At 41.5% G+C, this 20,580-nt stretch overlaps 1 protein-coding gene across 1 annotated transcript; it reads left to right on the plus strand.

Annotated features, from left to right (window-relative positions):
- The first annotated feature begins 2,147 nt into the window (after positions 1 to 2,147).
- Positions 2,148 to 13,459, plus strand: arhgap31 (Rho GTPase activating protein 31). The gene is made up of 12 exons (XM_085797962.1): positions 2,148 to 2,856; positions 5,217 to 5,319; positions 5,930 to 6,074; positions 7,488 to 7,570; positions 7,683 to 7,790; positions 8,024 to 8,166; positions 8,261 to 8,468; positions 8,579 to 8,700; positions 9,271 to 9,327; positions 9,480 to 10,121; positions 10,221 to 10,369; positions 10,769 to 13,459. The coding sequence occupies exons 1-12, from the start codon at positions 2,757 to 2,759 to the stop codon at positions 12,833 to 12,835; spliced, it is 3,927 nt and encodes a 1,308-aa protein (XP_085654088.1). The 5' UTR covers positions 2,148 to 2,756; the 3' UTR covers positions 12,836 to 13,459.
- Positions 13,460 to 20,580: the final 7,121 nt, after the last annotated feature.

The following is a 20,580-nucleotide window of genomic DNA, read 5'->3' on the forward strand; positions in this document are numbered from 1 at the left end:
ACACACACACACACACACACACACACACACACACACAGGTAACTAACAACTACCTGATGAATGTAGTCAAAGAGTCAGATGTTTCCCCTCAGGCGTCAGTGGAGAACAAAACAGAGCTAAAAGAGAGTTAAACCTGGACTTAGAATCACAGAGTGAACAGAGACATGACTCCAGATGAATGTCAATGTTGTTGTGTTGCTGGGGCGTGGTATAGCTCATTGGTCCTCACTGCAGCGGCCCCTGTTCGATTCCTCCGGCAGCCCTTTGCTGCATGTCATTCCCCCTCTCTTTGTCTCCCCATTTCCATGTCTATCTCAGCTGTCCTGTCAATGAAAGGGATAGTTCAACATTTTGGCAAATTGGCCCATTGCCATAATCCCTATAGTCATAGCAGTAGGTTTGTTATCTTTAATTGTTGGTGCAAGCTATTTTTAGAACGGCGGAGCAGAGTCGCAAGCTGCTCAGAGCTACGCAACGGAGGCTCATGGGATTTCTTGGTTTCCCTCATCAAACTCATCAAATACACAATCCAACAGCTCCAAAACGTTCTCGTGGACAGGTTGTGACCTGCACATTCACCACGCTATGAGATAATAAAGGGACGTTACGAGACAGAGTTGTTTTCAAGGTAAATTCATGCAAAACCACTGATCCTGTCAGGGGCAGTTTTCTGGCAAGCGGTCTCTGCATTTGCCTTGAAAACAACTCTGTCTCGTAACGTTCTGTTATTATCTCATAGCGTGGCGAATGTGCAGGTGATAACTTGTCCACAAAAGTGTTTTGGGTTTTTGTTGGATTGTGTATTTGATGAGGGAAAACCAAGAAATCCCATGAGCCTCCGTAGCATAGCTCTGAGCAGCTCGCGGCTCTGCTCGGCCGTTCTAAAAATAGCTTGCACCAACAATTAAAGGTAACGAACCTGCTGCTATGACTGTAGGGATTATGGCAATGGGCCAGTTCGCCAAAATGTTGAACTATCCCTTTAACTGCAGAATTAAAAAAAAAAAGTGTTGTGTTGCTGTTGGTTGTGTGTTAAGAAATTATAATTATAACAACTTGAAGGTGATGATGCATCATTGTTTTGTTCAGCATCATCATCTGAGTTTGTGTTTGGGTCATTATTGTGATTCATTTTAGATCAGATGCACCTGCTTTCCACTTCTTGCTTCATCTTATCTGTGTCTTTGAAACAACAGCACGCGTATGTCAATGAGTTAATAACCAGCCTGGTTTAGTATTGTTTCACATTTGTGAACCAGAGTCTGCTGATATCTGACTTTGGTATCAAAAGTTTGCTCCAAAACCAAACCAGTTATTCAACAAACATATACTGTATTTGACAGGCTGTTTGTTGGCTGCTTACAGTAGGTTTACAGCTGACAGTTGTGGTGTGAAAATATAATTAGATAAAACAACTCAGTAAATTACTGCAGCCCAGTTATGCAGCAGGAGTAGATGATTAGGTCTTAAAATATCACTTCTGGGAAAGTTGAGTTGGCGTCTGTCATGTTCCATGTGAAAAGGGAACATGGCTAAAAATAAGAGGAATATATATCATCACTACTCAGGGTGATCCTCCTCAGGCAGTGCACGACACTGCAGGGATGCAACTGGATCAGATTTGACTCAAACAGGAAGCAGAGACACAGTTACTCTGAGTTCTAAATGAAAAGATGAATTTCTCTCCCGAATGAACATCACCGCTTCACTTTTACTGATGATGCGTTTGCGATTCAAGTTGCGGCCAAGTGTTAAAAAGAAATAGACGACATGCGTAGCTGTTAGTAACGAGAACCATGTGTCGTCCATCTCCTCATCCACCCACCCACACCCGCCCCTCCACACACACAATTTCCCCCCATTTCCCATCTGTGCCCTTCAGGCCCTCACTTCAGTCACCTCCCACTTCCCTCTTCCTTCAGAACCCGTCTGTTTTTGTTTTCGAGCTGGGGCTCTTTGCACAGGAAATTGTATACATTGGGAGCATTCAGGAAGGGAGAGAGCAGCTTTCCCGCTAGCTCCGAGTTTGGGCACATGAAAAAAAAATGGATAAAAGAGGTCAGTAATTCCTAAAGTAGGAGAGAAACAGAAGTCAGCTGTTCTCCTCCCCTCACTTCACTTCCCTCCCCTTAACACAGCCTGGATATTTTCAAAAATCCTTGCCATACCGCTGCCACGAATCCAACTCTAAACACAGAATATTTGATAGATCTCACGAAAGGAAATCTGAATTAAAGTAAGAACTAATGTTCCTGTGGGGATCTGTCTCTCCTGGTACGTGTCTGCCTCCTCGGCCACAGGGAAACCAGTGACACAGGGAGACTGTGTGGAATGAAGGAAAAGAGGAGGAGATAAAAAAGGAGCAGAGAGAGACTGGCTGGGGGTAAAAAACAACAGGAAACCAACCGATTCGAATGCTGTTTCTGCAAATCTTTCAGAGATAAAGCAGCGGACTGCCACGTCCCAGCCGAGCAAAAGGAACATTGGGTCTTTTTTGTCTGATCATCACTGGAAATAATGACAATCTAAAAGGACTTAAAGTTTAAAATGTGACGTCACTTCTGCTCTCAGCCTCCAACTGTGTGGTTAGTCAGAATGTGAGCGGATGCAGAGTTTTGGGAGCTGATTTCTGGGATTTCTATGTGGCTGCTTTTTTGACCCACAAACTCAACCTTTCCCTCTGGGTCATATGGATCAATCGCTGCGTTTTCAAGGATCGTTTTGTTTTAACCATCTGGACGACTAACTGGAGCCACATGAAGAATAAAGGGACTAAGCAGAAGACCAAAAAGAAAGGAAGTGAAAATGCGTTCGGCTGTGACCTAACAGAACATCTTCAGAACTCAGGACAAGATGGTAAAGTTTTCTCTTTTGCTTTCTTTGAAATCTAACACTTTTTTTTTTTTTAACAAGGTGCTATCATCAAACTACACATGATTTCCTCACCAGTTGTTGGACTTGAACTGACAGAGGATTGCATTTATGTATGAAAATTGTGCTTTACTGGTCATTTCCCAGATTATCATGGTCATTATAAAGCTTTACAGGCAGATTATGTGGTGAAATTGAGACAAAAAAAGACAAACTGTGCCTTTATGTAACCGGTAACAGGCTTTGTTCAAAGGTTACATATATGACTTGTCGGTGTACATATGTTTTACGTTTAGGAAGGCCATTCATTCTCCCATTGGCTATATTAAATGGTCATTTGTGACTCTGGGTGTGGCTCTTGCATTTTTTGTGTTAATTTCCTACAATGACTATAGTTCCTATGACTATTTCTGTGTCTGACAAAAGGCTAGGCGGTGCTGTTGCTTAAAGTTGCGAGAGAAATAGTGAGCCAAGAAAAAGAAATCAAACAAAACGTGTCCTAAAATATCCAAATATGTGGGGGCAGGTTTGTTTGAGAGGTTTCTACATATTCAGCCCTTAATGATCCGTTTACTTTCTTCTAAGTCATCTGTCTTGTTCTTTTCTTTCAACCATCATGTGTGATTTTTTTTAGAAGCACAAAGATATGTAAAAAAGAAAAGGGAAAAAAAGTGAACACAAGTCTCCCACGTGCAGAGGCATATGAATAGCTGCGTTGAGGATAACTTTAAGGATGACCTGGACACACACTAAGGCGGGGCGTCCAGGGCAGGAAGTGAGGGAGGAGGTATGAGTCGTACCCCTTTGTTATGAATGTCCAGCAGACATATTGTGTGGACGGGCTTTAATGAGAGCGGCTGAGAACCAATGGAAGCTGCTGACAGATTGACAGAGACAAAAAGTAGATGTTAAGCTTCATATGAGAAACGTTCAAAGTCATCATTAAAATACATATCTTAGTAGTATTAAAAGTGAACCTGATGTGTTCTCTACTCTGGTGGGTTTACAGTTAGAGTTGGCATAAATCCTTTTCTAGCATCTGAACCCATCTGAAAATCCAACCCAATGTTATGTTAGGCTAATGTTTGTTTACTTTCAGGTTCATAGTGAAATATTGATCAGCGTAAGAGTCAAAATCTGTGATGGACTTAATAAGGTCTGAACCTCAAACTTCCTGTCTCACACAAAAAAAACTGATCATGACTGTGAAGTGCTGAGGTCAACGTACAATAATGTTACTGTAAGGTCTGTTTACAAAACCTGACAAAAAGAGAAAGACTGCAGGGCTGTTCAAGTTTTTTTTTAAGCAAACCACTCAGCAGCAGCTGCAGTTTCAGCATTTAATGAAGCATTGAACATCGCAACAGAAACAAATGACTAAACGCCTCTGATCTGCTGACTATGTGTCACATTTCAAGTTGAAATCATTCTCACCTCACATTACCCATTGGTTTAAAACCATGCAATACCTTATAATATCTGTAAAAACCAGAGACCAACTATATTTCAGATAACTCAACCTTTTATTTTTCCTCATTTACAAGTGTCTGTAGTTAAAAGCCTGTTGATCTCATGCTTTTGAGAAAAGGTTACCTTAAAAAGAAAAAGTCAACTTACTGACAAATACAACAATGTTGTCAGCTTTTGTGTTAGCGCTGCAGATTTACAAATCTCAGTTTGCGTATCCAAGCATAAGCGCATCAAAACCTGCAGATGATAATGATGATTCAAATGGATCTTCTTTTTTTTTCCAAGTTAACCAATATTAAACCAATTGTAAGTTTCATTATTACTTAAAGGGAAGCTGTGGTCTGACCGAATCAGAGCATGTGAGTTAAGAAAGCCACAACTGACTCTGCTGAGATGTTTTAAAAAGCGTGGCCAAACATGGTTGTTTACAGAAGGTGATGTACTGGAGCTGAGAAAGCTGTGTAGGTCAGTGGTAACATTTCAAAAGCCATTTTCTATTAGAGGAAATGTCGTAAGTAATACCAGCTACAAGGACTGGGTGTGTCAACCTTCCTTTGAAACAAACAAACCATTTTTAACTTCCTGTCAAAGTCCACCTACAATCAGCGGCCCTAAGGAATAGAAAAGAGCCATGGTGGAGCAAACCCATACCATGAAGTCAACCTTGTGTGCATTGTTCCCACTGGAGCGTTACATTTAAAACCATTTCCTTCTCCCCGTACTTTTAAGATTTCACATGATCCAGTGATCATGATCAAGTCCAACGTGCATAATGTGTGTGTGTGTGTGAGTAAAGAGGCTGAAAAATTCATTTATGACGATTCTCTGACATGTTTCCCAAGCAGATAGTGACTAACACTATTCATTGTCTCCAGTTCCTCAGGTTCTGAAGAATTGTGCAGAGTTTATCGAGGAGCATGGGATTGTGGACGGGATCTACAGACTGTCGGGGGTCACCTCAAATATCCAGCGCCTCAGGTACTCGTGCAAGATGTTTGGTTGTTAGTAGTCCATTCCCTCAGCTCCACACCAGTGGAAACTCCAGTAGCAGCTTCATGAGGCAGCAACCCCCCCCCCAGGTCATTGAAAGTATTATACACAGGATGATACTAATTAAAAAGAATGATTTTTGTAATGACGCATGTGGGTTAAAAATCCTGGACTACAATCTATGTATTGTATGTATGAACTCTGTGCACATGCTCCATAATCACATGTATACATCCTGTTTGGAGATGTTCCAGTTATTCAGTAAAAATTGATGCTCCGCTAAATCTAATACTGTTATCTCAAATTACGTCCATAAAATTGGTTCCATCTCATTATTCTTCCATGAAGACTAAATAAAATGTCATGGTATATTTAATTTATATATTATTGTTCTCTCAGACCAGGACTGAGCCTGTTTGGTGTCTTTATGTTGTTTATTATTTCTTCACAATGTCAGCCAACCAGATAGCTTTCAATACTGCAACAGTAGTAGTTAGCAGGCGTTTTAAACAATCAAAGCATTCAGCTACGTGTGTGTGTGCGTGTGTGTTTTGTGTGTGTGTGTGTGTGTGTGTGTGTGTGTGTGCTGTGTGTGCAGGCAGGAATTCTGCTCTGAGGCGTGCCCTGACCTTACAAAGGAAGTGTACCTCCAGGACATCCACTGTGTGGGTTCCTTATGTAAGCTGTACTTCAGGGAGCTACCCAATCCTCTGCTCACGTATGAGCTATACAGCAAATTCACCGTGAGTACATTCAAGTCACTTTTGCAGTTTTGTGAAACATCTGATGGTTTTTACATCAGCCTGATTCTCAATCCTCAGTTACATGGAGAATAATAACCACAACATTAGAGGTCAATAAGCAGTATTTACTCCACATGACACCTCGGTATATTTGTGTCAGCACTATACAAACCACATGAGCGTGACTTCATCTCTCTGACTCACTATTGATCTACTGTTTTCATCTCTTCCCTGGAGACTAGAGTGCAGTACATAAACAGAAAGTGTGATTTATTATCATTATATAAGATGAGCCTGCATATATTGCAACAGAAAGTCTTATGAGACTGAAAGACTGTTTATGTTTAAGCTTTCATGTGTGTTATGTTTGTGTTTTTTGTGGTCTAGCCTGTTGCAAGGCCGTCCTGACAAATAACAGTTTTGTTGCTCTGCGCTATTCAACCGAGGAGCTTGATGTTAGGATGAAAACAGTTTATTTCCAGCCCTTCTGGATCACAGAGAGAGATTGTTACAAATCAAAAGCAAAACCTTCAGAGCACAATGAGATCCTATATGGCCTCCTGTGTGGCCAAAACTGGGATGACACATTATTTATTTAAATACCAAAGAGAAACCGTGTGTGGCTTCATTTTCTGGGTGAACTGCAGATGTGAGAGACTTTAAACAGGAGCAGGCCAGAGGGGAACAGGAATACCAAACTGTAAGACCTGGTTCATGCTCTCTGTGTAGCTTTCTGTGTACCTTGACGGGCCATTTGCATACCTTGGCATTCCTACATCTCTTACTGCTCACGCCCGAAAAACTCCAGCAGTCCAGTGTTTTCGGAAAACTCAGTTCCACAAATGGCACAAGATGAAGAAAAACAAAACTCCAGTTGCTTAATAGTAAAACTCCCTTGTTATCTCAGAGAGAATTAACTCATTCTTAAATCTCTAGATTCCTTGCACACTGAATGACCCCAATGTTTTCATTTCCACATCTATTAGATCTGACACTTTGCTGTAGATTGTGGCCTTTTTGGACAATAGCACAAGACCGCACACGAGCACATTTGGACGACCGCACACATGACTAACAAATGCAACAGCTGTTCGGGCCTCAAATCCATTCGTTTGACTGCACGCTCTCCAGCATGTCTGTCCACATTTGTTCTGCAGGGAAAGCTGGATGGTAGGTGGAGGTCAGAAGGACTATGCAGAGCAACCATGGCGTTACTCTGAAGTTCATCAATACATTGATTGTGAACTGATTTTCTTGTGGAAAGTTTCCTAAAACATGATGATGAACCCAAAATTAAATACTGATAAACATGCCTGTAGGGCACAGTGATCAATCATCCAAATTTTGAAATCCTTTTCACTGACCTTAGATGTGAACTCTTTTGATATGGATATGTGTCTGTTTTACATGCAGGACGTGGTCTCAGTCCAGGGAGAACATGAGAGACTTTTATACGTTCAGAGGGTCATCAAAGAACTGCCAGTCCCTCACTTCAGGTGAACTTCTTTCCCTAAGCTCTTTTTATTCTCAACCACTGTCCAACTGACTATCCTGTTTGCTCATACTCACTATTAATGTCATAATAAAGTGTTTAACAACTGTCTTCAGGACTCTGGAGTACCTCACCAAGCACTTGGCCCACCTCGCCACCTTAAGCACCAAGACAAACATGCACACACGTAACCTGGCTCTGGTGTGGGCTCCAAATCTCCTAAGGTGAGTTTTGTTTAATGGACATACTTCAAATACTTCCCTCACATAAAAATATACATATTTTATCAGTTGTTGCTGAAAGAAAAGTGGAGATGTTTTTACAACACATGGGAATGGGATTTTCGACTTTTTATGCTATTTAATTATTTTTCAATGGCTGTTTTGGGAAATATGCAAAAAAAAAAGAAGAAGAAAAAGATTTCATCTTCTCTTATCTTCATCTCTTACTGTTTTAGATCTAAAAACATTGAATCTTCATCTGGTAATGGAGACATGGCTTTCCAGGAGGTTCGGATACAACAGTCTGTGGTTGAGTTTATTCTAAACCACACAGATCAGATCTTCAGCAGCGGTCCAGCACAAATCAAACCCAAAGAAGGTATGACATAAAAGTGGTGACATATGTCAAAATTATAACTATTACATCTTTTATAACATCATGTATCTAAAACTGACTTATTCCACTTCTGCAGGACCAAGTCACATGTGTGGGGAGAAGTACGCCACTCTCCCGATCAGTGGCCAGTGTGGGCCGATGAAACTGATGAGTCTGGAAGAAGCTCAGGCTCGTTCCCTAAGTCCAAACCATCCTGTTCATAAAGAACGTCAGCGGGAGAACAGTCTTCCTGATACCAGCACTGCCACGCTCTACCACACTGTCATAGACATATCAGACAGCAAGTAAGACAGGTTTAGAAATTAATCTATTGCCTCCCATTGAGTATAATTAACATGTGTTTTATTGCTGCCAGAACAAGCACTAGACTTAACCACTGTTATTTGTTGTTTAGGAGAAAGTTTTCTGGAAAGTCTAAGAAGTGGAAGTCCATCTTCAACCTGGGAAGGTCGGTGGACTCGAAGGGAAAACTGAGCCGGAACGGTAGTGTGTTCATAAGAGCACAGGGGATGACAGGTAAATGCTCGACAGGAAAGATCACCCATGCACAAGAGATCTCATAAGTGTACTATGTAGTTCCTGCGGATAGTCCACTGTGAATATGCACAACTCCAAATCCCCCCCAAAAAGAGAAACAGACTTGTAGAAAGCTTCTCCAACTTTCTACAAGTCTGTTTCTCTTTTTTCATCATTAAATGTCAACTGGAATGGTAACCAGTTGAGCATCTAAGAGGGAGGCTGCATGTTTCAGTGGCACACACTATTTTAGATTAGTCACCCACCCAAGATAGTTTAAGAATTGTGTAAAGAGTCCATAGGTGATTCCCAGGATTGGAAAACTAAAATTCTGCAGAGGTGGTTTCTTTCTTTCATATTTGCATGTTTCTTTTCTTTTGAGAAATACTACACGGTGCCACCTCTGCAGGTCAGTCAAGTTAGTGAGGGTGAAATCAAACCTACTCAAGACCATTTCCATGTTATGAAGACTGTCATGTAACATTTCAGACTTCAGGACTTTATTCACGTTCATTGTTTGCTGTCTTGTTCTATGATTGTGAGATAAAATGACTGGAACTTTTTCCACAGAGAAGGCAGCTCTGCGTCCATCCAGGAGCATGGAGTCCCTGTGCTCCTTACCAACAGGTGGGGATGAAACCTTCATATATATAAATGTGCATGAAAAATGTCATTTAAGCATCGTCTTTGCTTGTTCTAAAATGGTTTTGTTGCATCTGCTTCTATGAGCCAATGTTTTTTACATGCTTTATTCATCACCCGTTATATTTATCACACAGATGATGACAGAACAGGAAGCAGTCCAGCTGGTGGACCCGGCGGCATTTTTGCTGCAGATGTAAAATCCAGAACACTGGGATCTGACTCGCTCTATGACCTGAGCGAACATGACCAAAGCTGGGAGTTTAAAGGGAAGAGAGATGGCGGGGCGGCAGGTGGTTGGAGCTCCAGCATGAACCAAAAGGAGTCACCAGGTGCTTCTGCAACCCCCCATAAAACACTGCCAGAGCAACTGAAGGTGTTCAAAGGTGATGACCTCAGTGGCTACAAACCCACGTCTCCTAAAAACAGGAGGATGTTGTACTCGGGCTCCTCCCACAACAGCTCGTCTCGGCCTTCCTTTCCTGGAAGCTTCTTCCCGCTGGAGTCTTCGCCGAGACATCAGCGTCGAGCCGTGAACATATCTGAGCCTTTTGCTGTGTCTGTACCCCTGCGGGTGTCAGCCGTTATCAGCTCTAACAGCACGCCATGCAGAGGGCCTGCCAAAGAAAAAGCAGCAACTCTGAAACCCTGCAAAGAGACCTCGGAGCAGAGCAACAGCAGTGGAAAGAGCAACACTTTCCCTCAACTGGAACCAAAGAAGCAGGAAGGAGCAGAGAAGAAAAATACAGAGGAGCCAACTTCTAGAGCATCGCCGGAGGGTGACTACATCTCCCTTAATCACATTTTAAAACGCTTTGTTCAGATTAAACATGTTATCAGATGTACTGAAAACTGTCTTAAATATGTTACTTTTTCAGATATAAGCAAAGAACTTTTGCCAGAGGGTCGAGCAGGGATGAACACTTCTGAACTGGAACAGCCGTCCCTTGCAAATGCGAGAGAAGGCAAAGATGCAGCGCCATCTCCTGGAAAAGAACTGCAAAAGCAGCCCATAGCTTTACAACTGGTAAATCATTTGCTGTTAAAGCTGTTGGTGCCACCACTGCCGCAGAATAAGACAGTTCAAAGACAAACAACTTAAAACACCAAAAGTAGAGTCAAAAAGTAAAAGTCACCAAAACAAAGTCCACATCAATATTTGGTCAGTTGTTTATGACCTCGCTGGTCTGTCAAAGTCAAATTAAGTTGAATCACTGGAATTTACAGGTGCATAGTCTTCTGAATCCCAGTACTTTTGCTTTAGAGTGCGAAAACACACGTTTGCTTGGACTTTCTGAGGTGTTAATTATTCAAATTTTCAAAAGGCAACACAAGGGTGAATACTGCTCATAGCACATCAGGATGATTATGTTGTAGAAATGATTTTGTTTATATTTAATCTTGTTTATTGTTCGTTCTTTCTCAGCACAAGGAAAGTTCTACTGGGAAAGAGCTGTGGCCTGACCTCCACCAAGAACTGAAGATAACTGAACCAGAAATCGACCTGCTGGACGAGACGTTTAAACCCGTTTTCAGCTCCCGGAGCATTTCTGAGGGCGCAAAGTTGACGATGGATGTTAAGTCAAAGCGAAGCCGCAGTTCTCCGTCCCTGTCTTTGTTATGTAGGGAGCAGTCTTCAAATACCTCTCTAAGTGATCACCTAATCACCACTGGATCAGGCGCTGCAAAGAAACAACCGTCAGAGTCAGATATCTTATTCTCTCTTCACAAAAACTTTGATGCAATCAATGGTGGAAGCACAGAGAAGGCCTGTCCTGCTGATATGGTGAATGAGAGAGGGGAAAAACTTCATCCAAAATTGACACCCTTGAACAAAGATGGACCAGCTTACACCAAAAGACTCCATCTCAATTTAAAGGAAACGTGTTTAGATCAAGCCATGGATCCTTTGGCAGCAGAGAATTCTCCAACTATCGGAGGCTTCTCAGGAGTAGATGATGCTAAGATGTCCCAGAAACATGGAATTCCTCAAGACAACAAAAAAATCTCCTGCGATGGAGCAAAGAAGAGTGCGATTCCTGAACTGGAGGCCATTCAGAGGCTGTCGGTGTGTCTGGAGGAGCGACGTCGAGCCTTGGAGCTGCCACACCTTGACGACGAAGAAGGATGTGGAGGAAACTCAGAGGAGCTGGATTTGGTGGAGCCCTGGGAGGATCTTAGCTCCACCAAGCAGTGGGTTACCAGTCCTCTCCACTCACCTGACGTGGAGGAGTTGTTTAACCAGCTGTCACCCTTCGGCTCTCGTGTGGACACTTCGAGCCCAGAGGAGGGGAAGACTTTATCTCCTCCTTCAGTTGATAATAACAAACAACCCGCCGTGAAGAGCACTGAGCGTTTCTCCGGAAACATTCCTCAAACGTCTACTAAAGAAACTAAATGGATGTATCTGCCGTCTGCACCCACGCGGGTCAACATGAGCAACAATAACACAACGCAACCTCACACAGGAAAATGCAATGCAACTAAACAGAAGAATACAGTGTCATCTCATAGGTTTCACAGACAGATGTCTTACGAGGCAGCTGGTCCAGAGAGAAGAGAGGAAAACTGCTTTTCTAAGCACAGGCCATATTCTCTGAACTTAGACCTGGGGTATAGATGCATCAGAGACATTTCCAATCAGCAAAACTGTAATTCGTCAGAGTTTTCGTCTTGTCAGAGAGGATTACTAACCTCCTCTGGGAAAGTGAACAACGGGCTGCCCTCAGAGTTGGAGTTGTTTCTGAGTGACAGGCAGGCACCTCTACGCCGGAATTCAGCCCCGGTGAGTGTGTCGTCGGTGCGAACGGCCTTCATGATAAAAACATGCCAAGCCAAAGCGGTGCCGGTCATCCCTCCAAAGGTGCAGTACAGTCAGATACCTCACTCCAGACACGAGAAGGATTTTGATGCAGCGAAGGAACAAGAGAAGGAAAGTCCTAAACCGAGCACAGAGAAGAGCAACGCTGCACCTCCTCAGGTGATGTCAGACCTAAAGGAGGAGCTAGAGAATAAAGAGCCGGCCCCCAAACACCAAAAACACCCAAATGTTGAGAAATCTGCAGAGTCTGTGAAAACCACATCTACTCCAGAACTGCCAGTCATAACAAGGAGACACACTCCCAGTCTGGAAGTGTTTGTAGATTGTCCAAGACCCAACAGAGGGAACATTCTCCAAAGGCCGTCCTTTAGGAACAGGCAGAGACCTCAAAGTCTCATCCTGCTCAGTCCACCTTTTCCCATCATGGACTACCCACCATCAGGAGATGACGGCAAGCTCCTTTCATCCATCAAGAGCCTGAATGACACGTCAGCTAATGTGTTTTCTAAAGAGATGGCGGAGAACTTCAGGACGGCGGAAGGGATCTCTCTTCAAAACAAAATGACTATTCCCAAAAGTGGACAGAGACTGGAAACGTCGACCAGCTGCTTCTACCAACCGCAGAGGAGGTCGATGATATTTGACAGCAGGAGCCACAGGCAGATCGAGTGACTGGAGGTGCAGCAATTATAAGAATGGGTGTCCGTAAATAGATACAGAATATTAGAAAACTTGTTGTTGAAAGTAAAAGGAAGGTGATTTGATAGCCTGTTGGAAAAAAAGAGGCTTTTGTTTGCTATGATTCAAGCATTTCTTGAGGGATGAAGTCATGGTTGAAATACTGATTCTTTATGCAAAAATAATGAAGTATTTTAGAAAGAGTTGGGGAAGCCAGTGTTGTATGTGAGAGCCAATGGAGCAATTATTTTTTCACAGTTTTTTTTTTCATTATCTATTGATTTGCTGATTGTTTAGTAGAGCTAGTGATAGTAATAAAAAGATATTGTTTCAGTTCAAACCCAAACATATTTAGGCTTTGTTTACCATTGTAGATGTAAAAACAACAGATATTCAAATATGAGAAGTTGGAACCAGTGACTGTCACGTTTTTGCACAAAATTTGTGTTAGTGAGTTAGACTACTGTATATCTGAGATATGAAATTCAAATGCTACCCTTTCATCCACTATATGTGGTACTACAGTGCATCACTGTCTGATCTTCTGAGAAATAAAACAAACAAATCAACTGCTGCCATTTGTGATAGAAGGAAAGACTGCCAGACTTTAAAGGGATAGTAGCATTTTTTTTAAGTGGGGTTGTATGATCTACAAATAGCCCCTAAGTACTTTAATTGCAGTAGAAGACTCTCTGCACTCCTCCCGTTAGCAACGCCAGCCCATAGCCCTGCCCAGAGATTTACAACATATATTGTTGTGAATGGACCCAAAGAAACAGCCTATTTTCGCGGCCTAAAAGAGGTTTTACGTGAAAAAAAATGCACAGTTCCATTGTTCAGTGTAATAAAATTTTTTCCAGCCATTCAAAGTGCAGGAAAAACGCAGTTTTTATTTGGACCTAACCAACTCACGTATCCCTCTGGCCAGGGTTAGCGCCCGCTGATCAGCAGTTGGTTAGCTCCAAATAAAAACTGCATTTTTCCTGCACTTTGAAGGGCTGGAAAAAATTATATTATAGCGAACAACGGAACTGTGAATTTTTTTTTCAGGTAAAACCTCTTTTAGGCCACGAAAATAGGCCGTTTCTTTGGGTCCATTCACAACAATGTATGTTGTAAATCTCTGGGCAGGGCTATGGGCTGGCGTTGCTAACAGGAGGAGTGCAGGGAGTCTTCTACTGCAATTAAAGTACTTAGGGGCTATTTGTAGATCATACAACCCCACTTTTAAAAAATGCTACTATCCCTTTAAACTACATGTCAAAGAAGATGAAGTGTAGTAATAAAAAAATCTAAATCTTGCACTTAAGCCTCTTAATAGCTTTTGTTCAGAGGTTTAGGGTTAGGGTTAGTTAGGGTTTGGAATAGCTACACGTATAATGATGTCAAGTTTAAAATGCAAAGAAAAAAAATTCAACAACACATGAAGAGGGTTTTCATATTTTGGGAATTTCTTCAATATGTGATGTTAACATACAAAGAAAGAACTAGCCACTGCCCAATAAATGTAGTGAAAAGTACAGTATTCCCCTCTAAAATGTAATGGAGTGAAAATGTATGTAAATACTCAAGAAAACCTCAAATCCAGCTCTTGGGTAAATCTAGTTACTTACCATCACTGGTCTCAACCATATCTCACACTTGTTTTGAATGAGGTTTAATCAGTTATCATGGAAATGGACCATTGAGCAAGCTCCAATTACTGAAGATGACTGATATGTTGAATCAGTTCCAACTTTACACTGAACCTACTTTTTTTTTTCTCTTTTCTTTTTTTCTACACATCAGCAGCCAACGCTCATACATTCATTCCGACTTCTTCACGTCTGAATGTTAAGACTCTGGATACAGGAAGTGTACAGTGAAGGTTAACAACAAGTAAAAAGCTGAAGATCTGACAATGAAACTGTTTAACAGCCCTGCATATGATCATGTAGATGAAGATGTTTATTTATCTCAATTACTAAAGTAAACTTGATACCTATGACGCATTATACTGTATGTATCTATTGCCTCTGTGATAAGCTGATGTCAGTGTATTTTTTTAAACTAATATTTAAAACAAAATCTTTCTGATTTGAGTATATCAGAAGCTTAATTAATAGTATTTACTCACAGAAGGACTTTAATGTATTTTATGGCAGTTTTCTACTTTTTTTGTTGTTTTTTTGACAATAATGATAAGCCAGCATTGTACAAATGAGGAATGATGTTGTCAAAGGTAAAATCCTGGAGCTGCTTGTCTGACTATTCAGTAAGTTTGGACCTTGATGGTGCTTTGAGTCAAAGTCAGAACATAGATGGTATCTCCAGGTTTGTGTCTTTTTTCTTTGCATCTGATATAATTAACTTTTGTGCTAATTTTGGGTGAACATCCATGTAACATAGCTGGGCTGTTTAAAGGATATTACAGTATTTTGATACGGATGTCGCTGAAGTTTCAGTGTTTTATACTGTAGTTTGGATTGGATGAATGATTACAGTGTTAATCAGGAAATGTTTGGATGTTAATGGAGATTTCAATCAGTGTTTTTTATTATTTGTTTTGTAACTTTTGTATACATGTTGATAGTGAGAATGACTGAACAGTGTGTATTCTTTGGAAGAACACAGACATTGAGAATTACAAGACAAGAGTTTTGCCTTCATTGTGAGATGAGTTTGTCTGAAGTATAATGTACATAAGACACTTGAGTTTTGTTACATCAAAAAGTTATGAGAATAAAAAGTTATGAAAGTCATTTTTTTCTGTTAAGATCTCCTTATACAGTATACAAATATAATTAAAATATACAGTGCCAAGCAGTAACATTCATACTAACTGTACTTGCTAGGTTTTATTTATATAATTACAGTTTCTACTTTGACAAAAAGATGTACAGCAGCTCTTTAGACCACTCTGTGTATTTATTACCAGGGTTTAGGGACCATGAGTCCAGCATCATCAGTGTCATCTATGTCCAAAATTAATATTACAGTGAGTTTGTCAGAATTACATGGAAAAAATCTATTGAGATATAGGTCTCATCAAATGTGGGTTTCCTTATTGATTATAGCGTTTTCCCTAAGTTAAGATCTCTGGCTGCCGATTTGGCAGTGTAACTTTAACTTGTAACGTGTGTGTCTAATTTCAGTCCTGGTCTGAGTGACTGTCTGTTGGTTAGTGCGTCTGTTACAAACCGTGGTGGAACCACTGGGGGGTATTTAAAATACTCGGTGAAAGCACTTATTGGCTATTTTTTTCCCCAGAGGACAGAGAATTTCAAAACTTCCATACAGTCCTTCAGCAGCTCACTGAGAGGGGCGAGATAAAAGAGGCCGTGGTGCCGTTGTGTGAATGAGGAGCATTCAAGGGGCCCCCCGAGAGGGTTGGGGCCCTTTTCGAGATCACATGTGATTCTGCAACCAAGTTGCATGTGGGACCTATAGCTGCACGCCTGCTACTTTGCTCTTGTTAATTTGATACAATATAGTAGTTTTAAGTGTAGAAATCTTATTTTAATTTGTAATTAATCAGGAAGTTCCACATAGCATGGCTGTGCAGCCCCATGGTGATGGACTACCTCTGTGTTTGCCACCAGATGACGCTCCTGCTCCACTCTGAGGGACGTGAACAAGCCACAGAACTGCGGTTTAAACAGAGACTCGCGGAAGACGCTCTGTGCTTCAGGTGCTTCAAGTGTGGCCGAGAAGCGACAGTAAACCTCTGAGTGTGTATATGTGAGTGTTTGGACGGAAACACTGTCGCTCTGTGCTGCGTGCTGCAGCGAGCCCATGCTGCTGCGTCTCTGTCTTTGTGTGCGTATATACGCGCAGCGGCCGCTTCCATTCATTTGAGTGCATGTCTCCATGTTGCAAAGACACCGTCAAGTCCATCCACCACCTCAGAGCAGAGTGCTTCTGCTGCAGTTTGCATTTCAGACGCCTGCAGTTTCCCACAGGGAGGCTGCACCACAGTGATTAGTCTGCACAGTGGGAATCACAAGTCACGGTGCACAACACGTGTTTTTGTTTTAAATAGTCTGATACACACTTAACGCAAAGTGGAAGAATCCTGCATGCAATTATTCTACATTTAAATCTTTATTATACACCCTTATGATAAATGAATTTAAATTGTCTTTAGTTTACCTGCGCCTATCACCACATAAATCTCCATGTTATCAGCCGTAACTGAGGTCCGTTCACATGTGGACAGCCTGCAGGTGACAGCAGTCAGAGGATGGTTAATAAAAACTCCACTGTGGACCAATTTCATCCAAATGTCGCATGCAGTATTTTGAGCAAAGTTCCCATTCAGAAGCATTCACTTTGGACCAGCCTCGGCGCTTGCAGAGGTTACTTCCATGTCTGCACAGTTCATTATTTCTCGACCTTTGACACTTGATTGTGTATGGGCCGAGAATTAAAAAGGCGTATTCTCAGCGGCACACTGAAAAAGGCAAGCAGAGCACGGTGCGCGCGTTGAATATTCAATTAGAGGAAAGGGGGGAACCGAGGCAAAGTGAAGCTGCGTGCCAGTCCTTCATCTTACATTACTGATTAGCTCTTAAACAGATTATATGCAGCTGAATGGGTTCAAATGTTGCAGCAGAAAACAGTCGCGGTTCAAGGCAATGACGAGTGGTTTCCTTCCCCGCCACTTGAGCAGGCTGAACACACTTCGTCAGCACTAACAGCTCCATAATGAGACATGTTGCTGTTCCACTTTTACCACTTTTTAAAAGGAGAAAAAAAGAAAATGCAACAAACACACAGAGCAACTGAAACAGGTTCTGGTGCAGGTCGAGTTGTTGGGATAAATCTGGGATATAGGAGAAAAATAGATGTTGTATACAGCAGACTGTGGATGTAATATGGAAAAATTGATGGAAAAATTAAAAGTTAAAAGTTTGCCATGCTCAGATTTATGTATTTATGTCCATAAACTAGCTCCTTCCAACTGGCTGTACAGTTGAGGATTAAAGAAAAACTCCTTAACGCGATCACACATCATTAAGTCATGAAATGTAAAGTTAAAAGTTATTAAACCATAAATTGCTTATTAAAAACATGCTCTTGAAAAGTGAAAATACTTTGCCCTTTACCAACAACAACACAGTACTCTGTGTACAGGCGAGTGTGGAAGTCTGGAGCAGCAGCCACTTGTCCTTTCAAAAACGAGAAAACAAACACGTTATAAATGTGCTAAAGTGTTTAAAAGTTTATAAACTATTTTGTTAAAGTTGGTAGGTTAACATATCGGGTTTACTACACGCACTTATTAAGCGAGATAACTTTAAAGCAGTTGAATGTGCAGTGCCACAGCAAGCCACGCGGGTCCAAAAGAGCTCTCATTGAGAAGCCACGTGTCCGTTTCCAAAGCCTCTCCAACTTAACCACCTCCTTTGTACGACTAACCCACATCGGCAGCGTCCCTCCACATAAAGGGATTTGCAATTTCAAGATATTTCAGCTTAAATGTTTTTGACAGTTCCCTCGCTTTTACCTCGGCTTGGTTATTTTAACTGTGCCAAATGGGTCACCTTGGGTTGCTGTCTGCGCGCAAAGGGCTTTTGCGCGCATTCAGTCTGAATTTTTTCCAACTTTCCTTGACGGGGAAACCAGCTGCTGGTCGTGAAAAGACGGCTTATTAATTGTCCTTTGTCATGCAGAATTGCTTGATTTCTAAAGAAACGTACAAAGGCTCTTTTTCAGGATTCAAGTATTTTGTTTCGTGCGTATTTTCAAACCATCGAATCAGCTGCAGCGCCGCGCCGTCTACCAGACTCTCAGGTACTGACTGCCTGCTCCCTTTGTCCCCTTTTAATGCTGTTGTAAATCGTGCAGACTGATTTGTTACAAGCTGTTCTTTTAATCTGATAGATAAGAGACATGTCAAAGAAAAGCCGTAAATAAAAAATTAGCCAGAATAAAGACAAGGGCGAGTCTGCTAGATGGGCGCCTGTTGACTCAAGCGGCTCTCCAGCGTCAGGGGAGCCCTCTCCTCAGCTCCGTCAAGGTTACGTCCACAATTCCCTTTTCTTCTTTTTAAAAAGACACCGTAGTCCTTTTTGCTTCAATGAATTGATCGGCACAAAATTAAGAATAAATAAATTGAGCATTTGGAGCACCGAGCGTATAAGCTCCCCCAGGGCGCATACCCCCGGGCTATTGAATGGATAAAGGGCGCTTTGCAGAGGACGTTGTGAGCAAAATGGGGCTCTATGGTGCAATTAACAAAATGGTCTAATCCCATATCTTAACAAATGCAAATATTAGAGTTTTGTTAAAATGGTTAAGTGAACAATTAAATGAAAGTTTACAAGTGAAACTTCTCATCCAAAAAAGGCACACTGATGCAGATAATGTGCTCTACCCAATTTAAGAACAGTTTTTACTCCCTTTAAAAAAAAAAGTCCACAGATACATTTCTAAGACGGGAAATACCATTTAAAGCCTGATCAAAAATAATAAATATAGTTTTGAGGGCCAAAGCTTCAGTCAGAGAGCAGCTGTAGCGGTGCGTAAAATAGGCGAACAAAAGTGGAACTATATGGTAAATTCACAGCTTGGTGTTTTTTGCACATGTTTTAGTAATCACTGACATATTTTATGAACTGCAGTAAAATATAGATATGAACTCTTTTTATTCTATTTTTCACAAGAGGAGCCCAAAGAAGTATTTTTGCCTCACAGACTGAATTTATCTTTGAAAATGGTGTCTGATATTTGACGTGGCATGCTATTTAATTTTGTAATTTTATTTTTTTTACCATAAAAATCGAATTAAATGCTAATTAATAATCATGTTTTTCTATTTTAGAATAACACTGGCTGAGCTGAAGAGGCTTATATTAAGTCTATAACGCACCTGGAGCTCATAAAACCGACAATAAACCTGATCACACTGGTGCGATAACAACGTGAACAATGTGGGTCATTGACACCAAACCAGCTCTTTTCCTCATTTATTTTCATGTTAGATCGATATCTTAAGATATGCACACTGCTGGTGCACCATTATCCACCCGGGGTGATTATTAACTCAGTCACACGAGACGGATCATTTCAGCTGGGATGGGACGTGAAAAGAGCTCCAGAGGACCAGGCAGTGATATGTGTGCTGAGTGTCCCCCGGGGAAAGCACATAAGAGGACCCCATAACAATGTCTTTATCACCCCTGAGTCATAAAGATTATTGAGCATTTGATTGACTCCCTCAGCGCATATGATATGGCCTAATGTGTCTAATGTGCCTAATGTGCTCTTTTGATGCACAAGCACATTTTGTTTGTCTGTACCGAACAGTGCAGGCTGGGAATAAAAAATATACACCTGTTCTTCCCTAATTCCTTTTGGCTCTTTGAGCAAAAAAAAAATATGAAACTCACTTATTTTTCAGTCTTTTTCTCATAGCTTGAACAGCAGCTTTAACTGTATGTGCTAAATATTAAAATATAAATTTTGAATTGCAAAGAACTGAGTCTTAGGTCTGAAGTAACGCACTACACCTCCACGCACGTTCCCACATCCACAGCGCCGTTGGAGACAGTTGAAAGTCTGTGATGATGTAATTCATATGACCATTTTGACCAAACACTATCACACAGTATTTTACCACCATCTGATTCCCTCTCACAACATCCTTCTTTCGATTTTAGTCTCCGCACCGCGAATACGACCGTGCGCCACCGTGCGCACTCACCGTGCGCAAAGACCCAACACGTTCAACTCACACGACAAGGTTTTCTGCCGCT

Source organism: Trachurus japonicus, chromosome 14 (genome assembly GCF_045865225.1).
Source record: "Trachurus japonicus isolate A0001 chromosome 14, Traja_1.0".
NCBI lineage: Eukaryota > Metazoa > Chordata > Actinopteri > Carangiformes > Carangidae > Trachurus > Trachurus japonicus.